Source organism: Spodoptera frugiperda, chromosome 30, assembly GCF_023101765.2.
Source record: "Spodoptera frugiperda isolate SF20-4 chromosome 30, AGI-APGP_CSIRO_Sfru_2.0, whole genome shotgun sequence".
Lineage (NCBI taxonomy): Eukaryota > Metazoa > Arthropoda > Insecta > Lepidoptera > Noctuidae > Spodoptera > Spodoptera frugiperda.
This window is the reverse complement of record NC_064241.1, coordinates 1404009-1422253: the sequence shown is the minus strand read 5'-3', so window position 1 is coordinate 1422253 and position 18245 is coordinate 1404009. Positions and strand designations below refer to the sequence as shown.

The 18245-nt window shown below is 35.0% G+C and overlaps 1 protein-coding gene and 1 long non-coding RNA gene across 4 annotated transcripts in view; one reads left to right on the top strand and one right to left on the bottom strand.

Moving 5' to 3' along the window:
- LOC126912830 (uncharacterized) overlaps positions 1–18245 on the bottom strand; it is a 481090-nt gene that overhangs the window by 285451 nt on the left and 177394 nt on the right. The gene's annotated exons all lie outside the window — the stretch shown is intronic.
- Positions 1–18245, top strand: part of LOC118269946 (uncharacterized) — a 102076-nt gene that overhangs the window by 82599 nt on the left and 1232 nt on the right. For both annotated transcript variants that reach the window (XM_035585343.2, XM_035585344.2), the window contains 4 exons: positions 1487–1695; positions 11585–11720; positions 12648–12781; positions 16665–16866. In XM_035585343.2, coding sequence (XP_035441236.2) covers positions 1487–1695; positions 11585–11720; positions 12648–12781; positions 16665–16866 — 681 coding nt within the window. The remainder of the gene's footprint in view (positions 1–1486; positions 1696–11584; positions 11721–12647; positions 12782–16664; positions 16867–18245) is intronic.

Here is an 18245-nt window from a genome sequence, read left to right as displayed (position 1 = left end):
GGAGCCATCCATTGCTTAGATGAGTCCGTTTACACCAGTACTAAGCTATGTTTACCACGCATACATGTAAAAGGACATTTCTAGTGAAAAAACACTTTAAGGAGTTATTATCTCTTGCGGTATGATACAGGGTCTTTATTTGCGAAATAATATGGAGTTTTAAAATTTAAATTCGGTTAGCTTTTTGTATACTATGCTAACGAAAACAGAGCACGAGTAAAATTTCAAAACAGACTAACTAAATATAACAAAACAATATCAATTATAATTCAACATTTTATACTACACCACAGTGCATCATCAATCTACCTGCCAACTGGGTTAAATAACAATACACTAGTAGCTAGAGCCCTCGGGGAGAGCTCATGTTTAGCGCTGAGCGTTATGCTAAGGATATGAAATTAGATAACAATGCAGCCATAATATATTACCCGTATGAAAAGCCAATTACGGTGATGTGGAAAGTTATTGAAGTATGGAAAAATAATTTCGTGGATCACTTTTTTTTAATCATTATTTTTTAAGTAGGGCTTATTTCGTAACAGTGTAATGACAGTCATGAAGCAGCTAAACCTTTTACAGGTTGAGAATATTTTTGATGATAGTCCAAACTATACTTTGAAACGAGCACCAAGCTTCACTGTCAGTCAGACTGATGGTCAATTCAATTTGACGTTCCAAAAGTGCCTAATTAAGGATGAATTGAAATAAATGTTTTGATTTTGACTTTCCCAGAAGAATAAACAAATACTCCTCATGTGAATACTGTTTTATAGTTTGTAGGAAAAGCACTTTAAATTACCCAGTCTTTTATTTTGGTTATTCAATCACTATATTAATTGAGCCTTTTTATATGTAATAAGTTGATTTGAACGTTATGACTTTGACAGTAAATACATTTTTGGAAATATAAAAAAAAATAACCAAAGTAAAACTGACCTTGTGGGCTTTGTCGAAGCAATTCGGCACGTGTCTGGCTGACGGGTACCGAATAGAACTTGATCCAGGATTTTCGACGAACTCACGTATATCCGAACATGTTAGTTGACGCATATTCAATTACTGTTCCACATGTTGGCGAATGGCTAATGACAATAGCAAGTGCTCCTAATTAACTAAGCCTTAGCTTTCTTGTGGTTGGACTAAGATTAGTAGCTCTTAGTCGATCACAAGAAATTTTGTAACGAGGTTAATCGAAATGCACTTGATTCAAGGTCATATTTGTGATCATCTCAAAATAATTAATATTATAAATTATATAAAAAAATTACGAGAATATCAATTGGTCGCCCACATTGCAAAAGGGTGAACGTCAAATAATAAATGTTGGCGACGAATTTATGACAACTATATTTGACAAAGAGTTTCTATAATGTTTTTACGTAAAAGCAAAATTCTAAGCGTGCCCATTTATCACCAAACTATTAACCTACTAAAAATACCAAAGAAAACGAACATTATTTTAACAGCATCTTTTCTTTCCCAGCTGTAGGAGGTCTTCGAGCAACAGATCTTCGGATATCCCCTCCAGTGGTGCAGAGAGGGAACGACACGACTCTAGCGTGTCTGTACGAGTTGACGGACGCGCCACTATACTCCGTGAAGTGGTACAGAGGGCGCCACGAGTTCTACCGCTACTCTCCCACGGAGAATCCTACTACGAAGATATTTCCCTTCGCTGGGATTAATGTTGATGTAAGTACTTAATTTGATGCATTAGAATTTGGTTTCATGATTAGTGCAGAGGTTGAGCAAGCGGTTGATGTGGGACACGTAGTCCCTTTCCTAGCCTCTTTAGATCCACTGATACGTCATATAGTTAAAGCACCTACGATTCGATTCGATTAGAAGATGTGGGGTACGCATATGCATTGTGATCTTTAAAAAAAATATTTTCTATATTCAAAAAACCTATTATAACGGGTGTCCCAACAAGAACGCAAGATTTAAATTTGGCGGCATTCGAAGGGTCATTGTTTGACATTTGAACAAGTGTTATTGTTTGTTAGTATAAGGTACGAGGTTAGTAAAAATGGAGCGCTACACGATTGAAAATGAGGCAGGTCAAGCGCAAACAGTCAATCATAGTGTTCGGTATCGTAAAATGCTAACCAGTTGTTTCGTACCTCGAATAAAAAAATGGATTTGGAGGTCATGTGGTTTCAACAAGATAGCGCCACATGTCATACAGCCAGAGAAACAATTAAATTGCTGCATCAGTCATGTCCCGGTCGTGTTATTTCACGTTTTGGAGACCAGAATTGGCCGCCTTAATCATGTGATTTATCAACATTAGACTTTTTTCTTTGGGGTTTCTTAAAGTCGATGGTTTATGCGAGTAAGCCGACGACGACTCAAGCCTTAGAAGGAAATTGGACGCTGTATTAATGAAATACCGCATCATTTATGCAAAACGATCATTGAAAATTTCATTAAAAGATCACGTATGTTTCAGCAAACCAGCGGCAGCCATCTGCCCGATGTATTGTTCCATAGATAACCTCATCCTCTCTACTTTACAATATTATAAAGCTTTCACGATTTTTTTAAAATATCTGCGTTTTATTTAAAATTTAAATCTTGCGTTCTTGTTGGGACACCCTTTATATATATTACATACATACATACGTAACCTAACGCCTGTCTTTCGTGAAAGTAGGCAGGGACAATGGAACAATGGAACTCTATATCTATAACTTTTCAAAAAATGCATAAACACCTATCTTAAAAATTAAGAAATTAAAACTAAAAGCCACATTAAAACGAGAACAATAAGAATTTATACCAAGATAGTTCTATTCAGACATAAATGTCGGCTACGAATAAAATATCGGAGCTATTTTGGAAGTAAAAATGATCGAATAAAACAAATACTTATCGTATAGTACGTATCATAAAAATTGGACGCAAAAGACGTCTCGCTTGCCGATCGACATTAAATTTATAATGCAATTTGATCATAAAAATGTCGCAGATCATCAGAATTTTATTATCATATTATTGTGCTCATTCTACTGTCTTTTTGGGATGAAAATATTTATTGTCTGACAATATTTGGGTAACCAATTTACATGTATTTGCTGCTACGTTAAGCTTTGAAGTTTCAAATAGTAGCATGAAAAATAAAACAAGTAATATTGATTATGAAAATACTAGTTTGAGTATACGGCTTCACCCGCTTTCCCGTGGAATAAAAAGTAGCTTATGTTTTATTCCAGATCATAATCTACCCCTGTTTCAAATTTCATTCCGATCGCTTCAGCCATTTTGACATGATTGAGTAACAAACATACTCAGAAACATTCGCATTTATAATGTTATTGTAAGATTTTGTTAATGCCAATTAGTAAATTAACCCAAACAAACAAACAGGTCAAGCTAAATAAAACCTTCTAACCACCGCAACAGCTTTCAAATTCAATTGAAAATATTTTCAGTTCCCACCAACAAAATATATATTCAACTTACACAGCCTAAACATGATCTTCTGATATGAAGTTATGAAACATGCCAGCATTATTATTACATATTTTTGTAGGCTTAACTGTAATATAGTTCATAACACCTCAACGGGCAAATGATCCAACGTTATACGCAATACCTGCGCGAAAATTACCAGAATTTTCTTTGATTCCATCGCGATATAAATATGTTCGTACTAGCTTTCCTACCGCGGCTTCACACGTGCTTTTTAAGAAGTTGGGGGCTGATATACAGAAATGCATGATGCACGATTTTTTGTTAGTCACTAATAGCCGACAACTTGTAGATTTCTACTTTGAAAATTGCGGAGGAGTCCATACACCTCCCCCCCCAAGTTCCCCCCATATTTTAGGGAAATGGAGACTTAGAAAGATACTACAAAGAGTTAATGTTACTTTCCACCCCTTCAACTATATTTATTTAAAAAAATACGACAATTCATTGCTCCGCTTTGCCGTGAAAGACGGACAAATAAACAGACACGCACTTTCGCATTCCTAATATAAAAAGTATATAGATTTATTCGGCGTCAAAGCAGACATAATTTCGGAGCCAACTATTGACATAAAAGTGTTATTAAGTTCAGCTGAGACATCACAAAGAGGCCCTATGTCAATAATATCTGAAATCATGTCAAGTTCGAACGAAAGGTCGCAAATAATTCAGACATTTTTTGACGAAAAAAAAAGTGAATTTGCGTTTGAAATAGTTATATTTGCTTGAGAATGTATAATGTTTGCGAGTGTGGATTGGTCTTTTGAGGCGTAGCTTTTGTTAGTGACATTCTGAGGCGAAATAAATAAATTAGTTTAGATTTTAACAGCACAAACAAAGTAACGAAACCTTTGTAGGTGTATAGCCTATAACTACGATTCATTGTAAAAATCATAACTAGCTTATTGAGTTCACCCGGAGCTGCGAACTGCCTAGCGGGTTTACTGGGGCTCCGCAGGAGCAGGAGTAGGAACGGGGTGGTTTTTAGTTAGTAAAAGTCTGACAGTCTCTCTCACCAAGGCGAAGAGGTCATTTGATGATATTCTCAAAAAAAATCTTATTCATTTGAATGTTTAAACATAGCCAATAATAACATACAATAAAAATTATGAACCACACACACACACACACACAAACAAAATCACAAACAACCAATAAAACACTTCAAAAATATGCTACCCTAGTAGATAAAAAAGAAACCTCACGCACATTACCTCTACATAAGCTACTCCATCCATCACCTTCACGCATAAACTGTTCCACATATTAAATCCAGCAATAAAGATTCTAAACGGGCTTTTAAGCTAACTCTCATACGTAAGTCAGAGCAATGAATTCCCTTATACACGTTTCATGGAAACTCATACACGATTTGTCTTCTCAAAACTGTCAGACGAGTGCTCATGTCATGTAAATGCATGTAATAGTCTGAGAGCCTCTGAACTCTTTAAATAAAGTTTGTCCTGTACGGCTAGAAATTTGTAGGATGGTGATTTATAACACGTTAAGACCAATAATCATGACCATCAGTTCAGCAGAGTCATCAGTTCAGCACATCATCATCATTAAAAAAAAAAATGTGTGATCTTTCCGCACATTCAATGGTCAGTACATTCAAGTCAAGAAATGTCAAGAGCATTTATGGCAATTAAGCAATTATCAGGGACTTTTAAAACATCAATAAATACATAGTCTGTCAGTTTGTACGTCAGTGAAGCTAGGTATACTGGTTAAGTACACTTTGAATGTACCATGTAGGCTAGATTGGGATTAGCGTGTTATAAATCATTATCCTACAAAATTTAGAGTCGTACTTTATTTGGTAGGTCCAGCAGCTCTTAGACTATGAGTAAAGTATGAGATGTACATAGAGAATAGCGATATAGCAACGGACTTGGAAAGGATTTCTAAATGTTTGGGGCCAGTGCCAAGTTCGATGCGAACGTCAAATGATTTGGAAGTGATAGGAAAATATTGCGTGTATTCCAGCTTATTTCTTGCGTTCTGCGGAGATGGTGGAATAATTTTACATTTAAAATTTTGTGAACGATTACTTATGTTCGTTGGGTATTCAACTGTGGATTTTAGATTTGATATTTATGTGAGACATTTGTCGAGTCTTCGTCAAAATTGTTATAAGAATAGAAACGTATCATCATCATCAACATTAGCCGAGCCAACGTCCACTGCTGAACAAAGGCCTAGAAGGCATAGGAATGGTATACCCTATCCTAATTTACTTTCATAATTCAATCATGCCATAGTTTTTGTTAGGACTAAAAATTAAAAGAAATATTCCAGTTTATACTAATACACACAGTCACAAGTTTCAGCATCACGTATAAAACACCCATCATCTAGTTGTGTAATCTATAAAAAAAGTTGTAAGCATACTTCGCATCAAACTCGCATTAGCATCGCGCACAGTACACAGCTCTGAACTTCATTCCACAAAACAGATTTATTACGTCTAATGTAAAAACTCCGCGGAAAATATGCGAATCTTTAGGCAGCAAGCACCTAGTACGCCGACGTAAGAAAAATGTTGAATATCAAACCTAACGGTCTTACCAGCCATAACTCTTGTCGTCGCACAAAACTTCTCAGCAATTATTTTTACCTGTTGAGCTGTTGAAACAATGTATTTTATGGTGTGGAATTTGGTTAATATACTGGCTCACTTTAGCGGAAGGGAAACGTGTTGAGTCGCTGTTAAAATCTCTGAAACGTTCGCGGTTAAATAATTTTGTAATCCGCCCGTTCTGTTGTGCTCGACTCGAGTTATTCTTTTAAAGTATTAACAATGGGCCCTTTTGTTTATGAGACGGAATTATTTTTTACTCGTTGACTTTATGAATAATGGTTGGCCGTAAAAGTTTGGTGAAAAGGCGAGCTCAACAATGTATTGCTTGTAGTTTGATGAAGTAAATGTGGTTTTTGTTTTATGTTTGTTTGTATCTTATGTTTCTAGGTCAGGGATATTTGAGGAATATTATTATGATGTGGTGGCTTAATTGATATTTGTTGAAGTTTTACTTGTTCTTGCGATAAAAGGAACAAACTAGGTATAAACAATGATTAGATTTTTAGATAAAAAAAATCTCCAGATTTAATTATTATATTATCGGCTTACTCACGTAATTGTTTGACGAGGAACTCGACTAGTTTCAAGCCATGCTAGAGGCTCATATTCATAAGCAGCATTTGCATTTGCAACAGCACCGCGACACAGGACGCGGCGATTGTCGCGGTGCTACTGTTTTAGGATTTTTCTAAATTGTTACTTTTTATGTACTGATCATCTGCTTGTAAATGATAGTAAGTTTTTCTTGCTAATACTGCCTATTATTAAGAGTACTTACGACTGATAGGTACTAGGCACACACACTAAATTGATGTGTATTTAGATAGGCATACAGGTTCCATGCGCGATCGAAGTCAAGTGGAAAATTTAACAGGACATATAACAATAAACATATAAGCACATACTACGAGAAATATAAACATATAATATTTCATTTAACTAAATCCTAATTCATTTGAACAGCCACAAACATTCTCTCTCCCATTATACTCCTCATATTGTTTCAATCTCATACACCTAGATCTTAATACTCAAACGTCATAAGTGAATAAGTTCGACTTCAGGGAAACTCAAACTTATACACTAAGTAACACGTTTCAAATTCATTTGATTTAGACAAACTAAGCTTTTAGTACTTAAGGAAAGACTTGTTTGAAACTAAAGAAAGTGGTTAAGTGTAAAGGACTGTGTTCTATGTAATTGTGTTTGGCGGTTACTCTTATCGTTAGTAGGTTAAAAGTAAGTTTTGGAGTGAACATATTACTTGATAGGTACTTAATATTCAACCATTATTTGACAGCTTATATTCCCACACAAAGAAGTTACCAGTTCTAATAATTTTCAGTGATCTACGTTTAAAGAAACCAACTTCAACCACTTTCTTTTTGATGTCAGTTAATATACTAAAATCTGGTCTTCAGTGTAACAAACGTTTTTCTGAAAACCGCATCAAAATCTAAGATTTTTTTCTGTTTCTTGGGTGCTTTTACCAATACAAAATTTTACATGCACATGACAACCAGACCCGAAACAACAATTTGTGGATCACACAAAGAGTCGGCACGGCAGCACGGTAGCCAGTTGCCCAGCCACAGCACCAACCGTGCAGTCAATATTAGACTCGTTCTGTTTTTTCGTTGTTACATACATACATGTAAAACTAAGAACCTCCTTGTTTTTGAAATCGGTTAATAATACACATAATATAATTAGAAAATTCAATGAAACAGTTTAATCTAAATAGGCTAACAAAGGAAAGATAGCAATAATAATGTATTATAGAACATTATTCAGAGGCGTTGGACCGGCATCGCTTTGTTGCCTGACCGCTGCCTCGATGTACTAAATGATAGAGTAGTTTTTAGAATAGGATTTGATTATTAATCTATACTATCTATACTAATATTATAAAGCTGAAGAGTTTGTTTGTTTCTTTGTTTGAACGCGCTAATCTTCGGAACTACTGATCCGATTCGAATAATTCTTTTTGTGCTGAGTAGTGCATTTATCGAGGAAGGCTTTGGGCTATAAAACATCACGCTATGACCAATAGGAGCCACGCAGAGCGGGTGAAACCGCGGAAGTAGCTAGTTTTTAAATAAGACACATAAGGTTTATCTGTCTCTGTTATTGAAATGGGGTATAGTTTAGACTTGTATACTGTGTGAGTTTTCTTGATAATAAGGATGATGACGGGGTATGACAATTAATTTTACACAATAATGTAGAATTCAGATCAACAGATCATCAATCATCGCCTCAGATCATGTATTAAAAACCAAAGTATATAAATGTGAAAGTTTGTTTGTTTGGATTTTTCTCCGCCAATCATTCTGAAATTACTGAACGGATTTTGATGAAATATGGTATACAGACAGGGTATAAACTAACTCGGCGATATATTATCCCACGGAAACGTAGGCAAAACCGCTGGAAAAAACTAGTTAGAAATGTCAGTACTTATAATACCCATTTCAGTAGCCTTTAGATAAAGTCGAAGAGTTAATGCTGTGAAATATAAAATGTCCAAGTTATCTTTAAGTAATTTCATTGTTTAACTTAATGGTTTTTGGCTACGCAGAGTAATAAAGAAACTAATAAAAGAAGTGAAAGAGTACCCACTCTAATTTACTCAACAACTGAAAGTTTACAAACGACTTCAGCCTTCAATAACATCTTATAAAATACTTGAAACTTTAGTACTATCTCTATAGGTGATTGAATTAAAATATACCTCAATTTATTTCTATGTCCAATTTCAAAGAAGGGAACAAAGGATTGTCTCACCGCTATGTTCTTTTTTTTTTAAGCGACACTTGGATTTTTTCCTGTCGTGGCTGCGTTTATAAACATACAATTTCACATACACATCACACCCAGACTCGAAGCAACAATTTGTGGATCGCATAAAGAGTTGCTTCGAGCGAGAATCGAACTCTCTACACGTTACTTGACAGCTGGTTGCCAAGCCACCGCGCCAATCGTCGCGGAGTATGGACTCAACACTATATTTCTGTCCCTTACAACCATTCCATTAAAATAAAAGATTAGGTAACTAGGAATCTTAATTAATTCAAAAGGGAAACATAAGTAAATAACGTCTATATTCCTATAGCAAATGGCGATACAACTCTGTTTTGTTTCAGACAGTTTCTATTCATAAAGTTTGACAAACACAGCAATACCGTTGAATGGTTTTAATAATATAAATAAATATATTTTATATCAAACATTATTAATTTTAATTAAGGATCGAAATGACTGACTTTCAAAGGCTATACTTTGAAGGCTTGACAAAAAAAATTGTTCACGATTTTCGAGGACGCCGAAGCCAAACAAAAGGTATTTGGTGATTAATTATTCAAGTTAGATCAGACAGGCTTAGGCCGGTCCATTATTTATTTGCGAAGCTCGATGCTAATTGTTCGGTTTATTTAGACTGAAATTGTAGAAAAGTAATCCGTTTTTCGCTGGCCGTAAGTATTTCTAAGTTGTTGGAAATTGTTGCTTCTTTGCAAATGCGAATAACAATGGTTCGTTCTTGGGCATTTTGCGTGGAAGAAAGTTACTTCTATATTCTCAATTATCATAGTCAGTCGTCCGTCAAATAAACGTAATGGACCACTAATTTCATTACCTATTTCATTCAATTTGTACGAGAAAATAGAATTGTACTGACTAGTATAAAGGGATAAAATAGAATTTCTCCCTACGCACGATAAAACAGTTTAAACAACATCCTCTAATGTAAAGTCAAAATATTGAAAGCAGCCCTATCTTCCATATGCGAGCACTGAACATAAACATAAAAAGAAAATAAACCTTCTCAGTCACTATTCGAGATACCCCGCTGTCAACACGAGAACAACTGGCTCAAAAAAAAAGAAATATGTTATTATTTCATACAAAATAAACCCCAGGCAATTCCAACAGTTAATTTTAGTAGCAGCTGCTTCCCATTTCTTCGCGTCAACCCTAAAAAAACAATCTGCCATTCACTTCACTCTCTATGAAGGGAAATCCGAGCAATTTTCACATGCTTTATTCTTGTGTCCCGAGCAACGGTTTGTACATTTTTTCCTTAGGAGAGAGCCATTCCTCCTCGTCGCCTATGCGGCACGTGTTCATAAATCCAACCCTTTATCACTGCCTCTTATTTCCCAGTCTCGCGGCGATAATAACCCTATGGCCCGTTTTGTTTCGTACATACCCCAGTTTTCCTCCCGACGTTCAGCCTAAAACGACACTCGTTTTCTTTTATAACACAATACGCGCCCCAATGAGGAATTGATTGACGAAATGAGAATATACATCATGCTTATTGTGTACCAGGCTTTGGCACGACTCGGCTCCAAATTGCACACGAAATCTGTCAGTTGTAATTTGACCAATTTATTGCGAAATTCACCTAGAATAATGCATATTTAGCGGTTTTAATGCTATGTTAATTTAGTAATTTTGGTCAATAATTTGTTCTGTTAATGAATGAGTTTGAATTTACCATCAATAAGGCAAATAAATGCGTAAAATAATTTTAATTTGTTGCACATTTTACGGTCAATACACTGATTTGAATACTAATAAGAATACTGAAATAAATTTTAAATAATAATTGTAATGAATATGCTAAACGAATAATATTTAAAAATGATACAACCGATACCTTTATCACCGACTTCCACAGCAAGGAAAAACAAAACAATTAGTAACCCAATACTACCACATCCCAAAAAAACAACAAAAAAAAAACAAATTGATATATCTAAATTATAGGTTAGAAACGAAACAAAATTGCTTAATAAACATTGACCCACATATACCATTGTTACCGTACATAGTTTGCTCGACCTAGAAAATACTACAAAAAATCTAGAATAAGAATTAATTGCCTCGAATCTGGACTCAATCTCGGTCTGAATTAGATTAAAGTAGGTTGTTAACTTGCTACTGAGACAAACGACGTTAATTTGTAAGGATAATTAAATGTTTGCTTTCCGAAACCCCCTTTTTTTCTGAAACTTTCTTTTGTACGTAAGGAATTAAGGTCGCTTTTGTGTAAAGAAAATTTGACAGCAATTCTAACGAAAGATTGATGGTATGTGGTTTATAAAAGTTGCTGCTAGGAAATAAAAATTGCTTTTCACTAAGATTTTTCATGTTATTTTTAATATTGCTTACTTATTACATATTTTATATATACCTGTTTTAAATAAAATGTCTTAGTTTTAAGAGAATTATTGCGAGGATCTTTCGCTTTTTACCACTGTTTGTCATTAAACAATATAAGCAAACTTTTATCATTCTACTATTCATCGAAATTTTTACTTATTTGTGTAGCACCTAACATAGATTTAATATAAGCCAATAAAAACACAATTTCTTTAAGGAATTCAGAAAAAGTAAAAGCAAACAGAATTACTAGGTACTACCATTACGTACTGTTTAAAAACTTCTCCATTATTTGTCTATTATGTTTGTTTTAAACTTTTGTCCATTACATCTTTTTTTATTTTTGTCCAACAGTTGGCGAGGTCCAATCAGAGTCAAGTGGTGCTAACCAGGGTCAGTTTCGGTCTGTCGGGCAACTTCAGCTGCGAGGTGACAGCTGACGCGCCTTCCTTCGCTACCTCTATCGTTTCTAACACTATGGAAGTAGTTGGTAAGCAATAACCTACTTTTATTGCCTTTAAATAAGATTGAAATTCATTATGTCGTTGGTGTACCTTGCTTTATTGTGATGGGTTCCTCAAGGTTCGGTCCTTGGGCCAAAGAATTATTAGGTGTTCAGTTATTACTTAGATTTGATATGTCTGACAGCAGAATCGTTTCATAAGTAATATTCATATTACATGGGACGTAGAATATAACTAGGAAAAACAGCCTTCTTTTCATAAAATAAAAAAGGATGATGGTTTGTTAATGTTACGTTACAAAGCGATTTGCATAGTTCGTACCACTTTTTGTTTAACGATGAAAAACTTTGTATTTTTTCTTCAAGGAAAGCTAAAAGTTTTTATCTAAATTGTCTTCCTTGAAGATGAAAATTCTAAGAATTCAGAGAATTATTAAAACACAAAATTCATTACTTTACATTGAATAGGCCCAATACTTTCAAACCTTCCGTTCTAGGAAGTCATTTATTTATTATTCTGCATTACCTAAACTAGAAGTAAAAGATAATAATTTACTTCTAAGTAATTGTAACCTCCCAGTAGGGCTGATGTTTAATTCGAAGCTGCGGACTACCTTGCGGGTTTACCGGGGCTCCGGCAAACCCGCTAGGTAGTTCAAAAAACAGAAGAAGGAACGGTTTGGTATTTTTTCAGTAAGAGTCTGACACTTCCTCTCGCCTTGCCCTGACGAGAGAAGTCATCGGATGGTTTTTCCCCCTGAAAAAAAAATAAAAAAAAATGTAACTGTTAGCCAAATTACAAAACTTGTGGCTAATTTTAGTCACTAGAATTCACTTTACAAAATAGAATTATTAGGGAAAAAATAAGTCAGCATCTTAACATAAAACATGTGGGAACATAATATATTAGTACTGTATTGAAAATGTGACTTAACCTAAAACTTTTCTGTCCAGCCCTCCCGCCATCTTTGCCGGTAATACAGACAGACAAGCACTACTACGGCCCTGGCGATGTGCTCCACGCCAACTGCACGTCAGGACCAAGTCGACCACCGGCCGACCTCATCTTCTTACTGAATGACCAACCTGTAAGTATAATTATATAGTAATAGTATATTGTAGTAGGTTAGTTGCAGTTTTTCATTTCTATCAGCGATTTCTACCCACTGTATGCTACATTATCCCAAAGACATGTGTTTCACATTTTCATATTTTCAGTTGTCCATTTAGTTTCATATTTACAACTACAAAGTAGGATTTGTATTGATACATGAGTTTTTTACGTTTCACATTTTCATTTTAATAACATTTCCTCTTAAAATCGTTTCCGTACCTTGTTTTACAGTCCACCTTCAGAAGCTATTTGCATTTTCTCCAGTCTAAGTTTATTGACAATCCATTTTAATCTAGGAATCGAAACGTTTGATATCCTGAATTTATTTGCGAGGAATAACCCTTTTCAATCCTAAATTTGCATAGGATTGCGTTTGAACCTGGCAATATAGCCAAAAGGATGAGTAAATATTGTCTACGAAACGAGTACGTGAGTGAGAGAATAATACGAGGATATTACTATGACCCTGAACTCCTCAAAATAGATGAGGACGGGGCGCTAAGTGATATAAATTGATCTAAAGGCACGAGTTTCCCTTTTAGAAAAAGTGTTCCGTCCGCCAGTGAAAAGTTTTGTATGGTAACAAAATAAATCGTTCTTAGGCATAGGAATCGATTTCGAAGAAGGTATTCAGGAGAAAGTGTCGATTATGGAACATGTCTTTTTACGGTGATCGATAAACTATTCTTTATTAATAGGTACTGCAATAATTTGAACGTGATTTTAAGACAATAGTAATATATTATGATACATTAGTGTAAGTTAAATACGATAAATTACACATCTCTCATTATAGAGAAGAATAGATGATAATCGATTAAGTTAGTCCTAGAAAAGTCTAAAGATCAGAAAGTTTAATTAAAAAATCTTATGTAATTCTATTTCAAAAGTTGTCAATCAGAAAATGAACTTCGAAATCGAATCTATTGATTACACTAAATCAAATTAAAAAGTTTAACTAATTTCATTAAAAAAAGATGGATTTAAAAGATTCAATTTCAAAAGTTAAAAATACTAATTTAAAATAGTTTCAAACTAAGCCACACCGTAACCCACGTTACTCAATCTATTGGCGTATAAACCCTTACTAGCATAACCGTATCAAAACATAACATAGGTAGCTTAAAGACCACGTAACGTCATCGATCCCGTTTCACCCATTCTTCGTCACGGGTGCTTGGAAGCCCAAAAGTTAGACAGAGGGTCAAGAAAATCGTATCACCCTTAATGGGTCACGCAGACGCACCATGTATATTCAAATTAGATACTGGCAAAGACTCAACTGACCCAAACCTACGTTGAAGGTTCACAGAACGGACCAGCTTAGCAATGTAACAAATCGAATTCACTATCAACCTTCTATGTCTCGTTTAATAGATTTAGGCATCGAGGCCGGAAATTTGCGGGTTCAGCCAAGACTGGAGATACTACCACAAATGCTTTATCCTAAACATTCCTGGCAATATCCAGTCTCGTATTTATAGCTTCGTTGGAACCCAATTTATTGCCATAAACAACTCCTCAGCCAAACACAATATCTGCATACTTTATGAAGGATGTTTTGAGGTTACGGTTAGGATTGTGTTGGCATCGCTAGTTCAAACGGTCCTACAAGTTCGAACACGATGTATTTTGAGTAATAGAAAGATCTGGACTATTTCTATTTCATTTATTTTTTGATGATTTACAAAAATAGACTCTTTTTGCATATCACTTAGATAGATATTTAGATAGCACTGTGAAATATAAGTTCTAAACTAGTCAAACAAGAAAAATGCTCAGCTTATTTAAGTCAAACGTTTGCGAAGGTACTTTAGACAAACTTGTTACTAGTAGACAAGCTGGCAACCCATCGTCTAGCTCACAAATCCGTTTACAAAATCCGTTCCTGCTTCCAGTAGCGTCCTCCAAGAGTTTTAACTTAAAATAACTTGGCGAAAGCTACAGTTGTTCCAACTCAAATTCTATAGTGGTAAGTTTTAATGCCTTCACAGTTTCACATTTCGAGGATCCCACCGCGAATGCTTTTGAGATTTCAGATTTCCAGTATCTGGGACGCGGTCTCTTGCTATTGTTCGGTCGCTACTGAACAAACTAGTTTAGTGACGATATTATGATTTTAGTGGGAGATTTTAAACGGTGCGATGGGTTTCGGTAAAGTTCCACTGAATCATTTTCTTGTGATCTACCGAGATGTTATTTTGAATAGAGTCTGTAATTATTTGAGTTAATTTTGCCAATGTCTCGAATATTATCGTGATTCTCTTTGCTGTAGTTACGTAAAAAAAAATAGTACCATTAGTATTCTTCTTTTAAATTGCATTTTCACAATAGTAATGAAATAGTTTAGATATGACAATTACGAATTGCACCTAAAGCACAGACTTTACACTTTATAAACGTGTGAGACACAGCCAAAAAGACATAAACATGATATCAATAAACAAACACAATTTAACTGCGGAAACCCTCATTTCGAGCAAAAGTAGAAGTGACCAAAGTAATAATGGTATTTCAAAAAAGCTGAACAAACATATTTTAGCTTGCAACTCAATTAACATAGAATTAAACATTAAAACTGCTCACCACAACTCATTATAGCGGAATAAAATTTGTTTAATCAAAATATTTGTTTTGTGCCGCTTGTATGAATTCTCTCGTCTGTGAAAACACACGGAATTATCTTATTGGGCAGAAATGGAGTATAATACTTGTAATTAATAGTTATGGCAAATATTGTTAATACCTAAGATAAGTTTTTTGGTAGAAACTTGTATCAATATTAACAGTGAACAGAAGTGCTAACCAATTAGCTACATTTTCTATGACGGTTGGGAGGAAAAAATATACTGGTACAAAAGTGCTGCCTACCTTTTGGAGAGAATGACTAGAGAGTGTTGAATTCTAGTATGACTATTCTATACTATTCTAGTATTAATCTGACCAATGATAGCACCGAACACGCTCTCGTTTTGATCGTACTAAGGGTACAGAATACGGAGTCTTGACCTCATTGTAACACAATAATATTGACACAATTTTCTCCTTCGTCCAAATATTTACATCTGTGTAATTAATTATGACTTTGAATACAAACCGCGGCTAAAGTTAAAAGTTTTGGTCATTAACAAAACTCATACAGCGGGCCCGGCCAGAACAAAGTCCCGAATGTCAGCAACCCGTTAACAGTCGCTTGAATTCGTTGCGGCGCGAACACAACAACTGTTGACTCATTGTTTGTTGTGTTGATATTTGCAATTTTCCTACGTTAAGCAGCTCCGTCTGGCACGAGGGCTCTTCAGATTTAATCACATCTGCATTGGCCGCTATTATGGAAATTTTAACTTTATATGAATATGCATACAGTGCGGATTTGTTTGTTTGACTCATGTGCTTACGTTATTTCGTTTGATAAGCTGATTTGTTAAAGTAAAAGTTGGTAGCTGTTTTCACATTGTATCATTTTCGTAATGTTACCCACGTATGGAGCCGACGTAGTCACGATAAAGTTGTAAAGCTTATCGACATTGTAACGAAGCGAGAGTACTGGTGCACAGAAAACTTCGTTGAATTATTTAGTGTATTCCAAAGTATCTTTCGACTCGATATTCATGTATTTATGCTGAAATTTTCACGGAGAAAACTTCCCTATCGTTACATATTCAAAATTTTATGATTCTGAACGCTTGAGTTTGATACTTCAGAAATGAAATCTAGGAAAATCAGGGAAATTTGAAAAGAAAAATATGAAATCTTTTTATACAACAAAAACGCAAACCCTTAACTCCACTCGTATATTCACATATACGTTCCAATACGTGATAATAAATAAATAACTTGTATTTTTTTTATTTTAGCATGATATAGACGCTCACCAGGTCCACCCAGCGCCGGAGGGACTCTTCCGCTCCGAGATTTACAGCAGTATACAGCTGTGGCCAGCTCACTATGAACGTGGCGCTCCTATACTGCGCTGTCAAGCCAAAATTGGAGACCTTTACAAAGATGATGCAGCAGTTGCATTGTATTCAGGGAATAGCCACCCTAAGATTGAGAGAGGTGAGTTGCATTTTGATTGGTAACTGATTTCATACAATCTGTGTATTTTATTTTGCTCATTATTCGATACTTTTGAAATTATATCATTTGGACTATTTTTTTCCTTTCGTTATAGGTATAAACTCAGATAAAATAAAACTTTTATGACTGAAGTGCATTTAAACCCGTAACTTTTCACTCCAATTACATAAACAGCATAAATTTCCGCAACTAGAATTACACCTTTCATAGGATTCTGGATTTCAGTAATCTCAAGGGTAGATTCATAATGTGAAATTATGTAAAGCACCCAACAGCTTTCAGGAAATTTATTCATTACGATGTTCTGACGAAGGGCTTGTTCGTAGATTCCCTTCGAGCATAATTGCAATTTTCATGACGGCCCATAATGTTCGCGTATTATTAAATCTGAGTATCATCGTCATATGGAAGCAAGTTCTAAGTACTGTTGGGAACATCTTCTATATGGAAGGAAGCTTAAATGCTTTGATCACCTGCTTGTACTCATTCTACATGATATGCTACCATCTCTTGTATTTTGTATATTTGTAGACCATGAAAATTCTCTTAGATTGTATAAATAATTGACTTTAACACTTCCCTAGAAACTACATCACTAAATACTGCATCAATATCATTCATATTTAATTTGATCGCTACAATAGACTAAGAGCCTACATCACAAATCACGTCATATTCCAAATTTACCAATATATTGTACAAAGCGTTTCTCCACAATTGTATAAACGGTTTAATTAGACCATTACCTTCCATATTGAAATCGATTATATCGGCAAACACATTAAAGGCCTGTCATTATACGAAGCGTTTATAGTTACGAATATATGTCGGTGAGAGCCAATATATTTGGGCTCTTGAAATTATAGTTTCTGATGAACGTTTATAGCTAATATCTTAGCAAACTTCATTAATATTTGGGAAATTATCTCTAGTTAATATGCTGTTACTGTAGTTTTGTGGCCATTCAATTAATTATCTTTATCTCAAAGGATATCTCTACAAATACTGGAAATGTGAATTGATTCTATAAGAATGTCTAAATGGAGCTTGCCTTCAATGTATTTATAAATCTGAACCTGCATTAAAAATCAAGAAGCAGACGACCTTCACTCAAAATGCGAATCAGCCACAAAATTTCCGAGAACCGCCACTCTGAGCAGGAAATGGCAAAATTTCTCAAAGTAGGTACATAGAATTCTAAAAACGGCACAACACCTAACACGCCCGCATATCTTTAATATCCGTGAAGAGGAAGCTTGGCTAATAAGATTACAAGAACCAAAGACTGCCAAAGAGGGCGTTGAGGGCTCAATGAGTTATTGCCTCCCGTCTCATTTGCCCAGACAATTTCCTCTGAG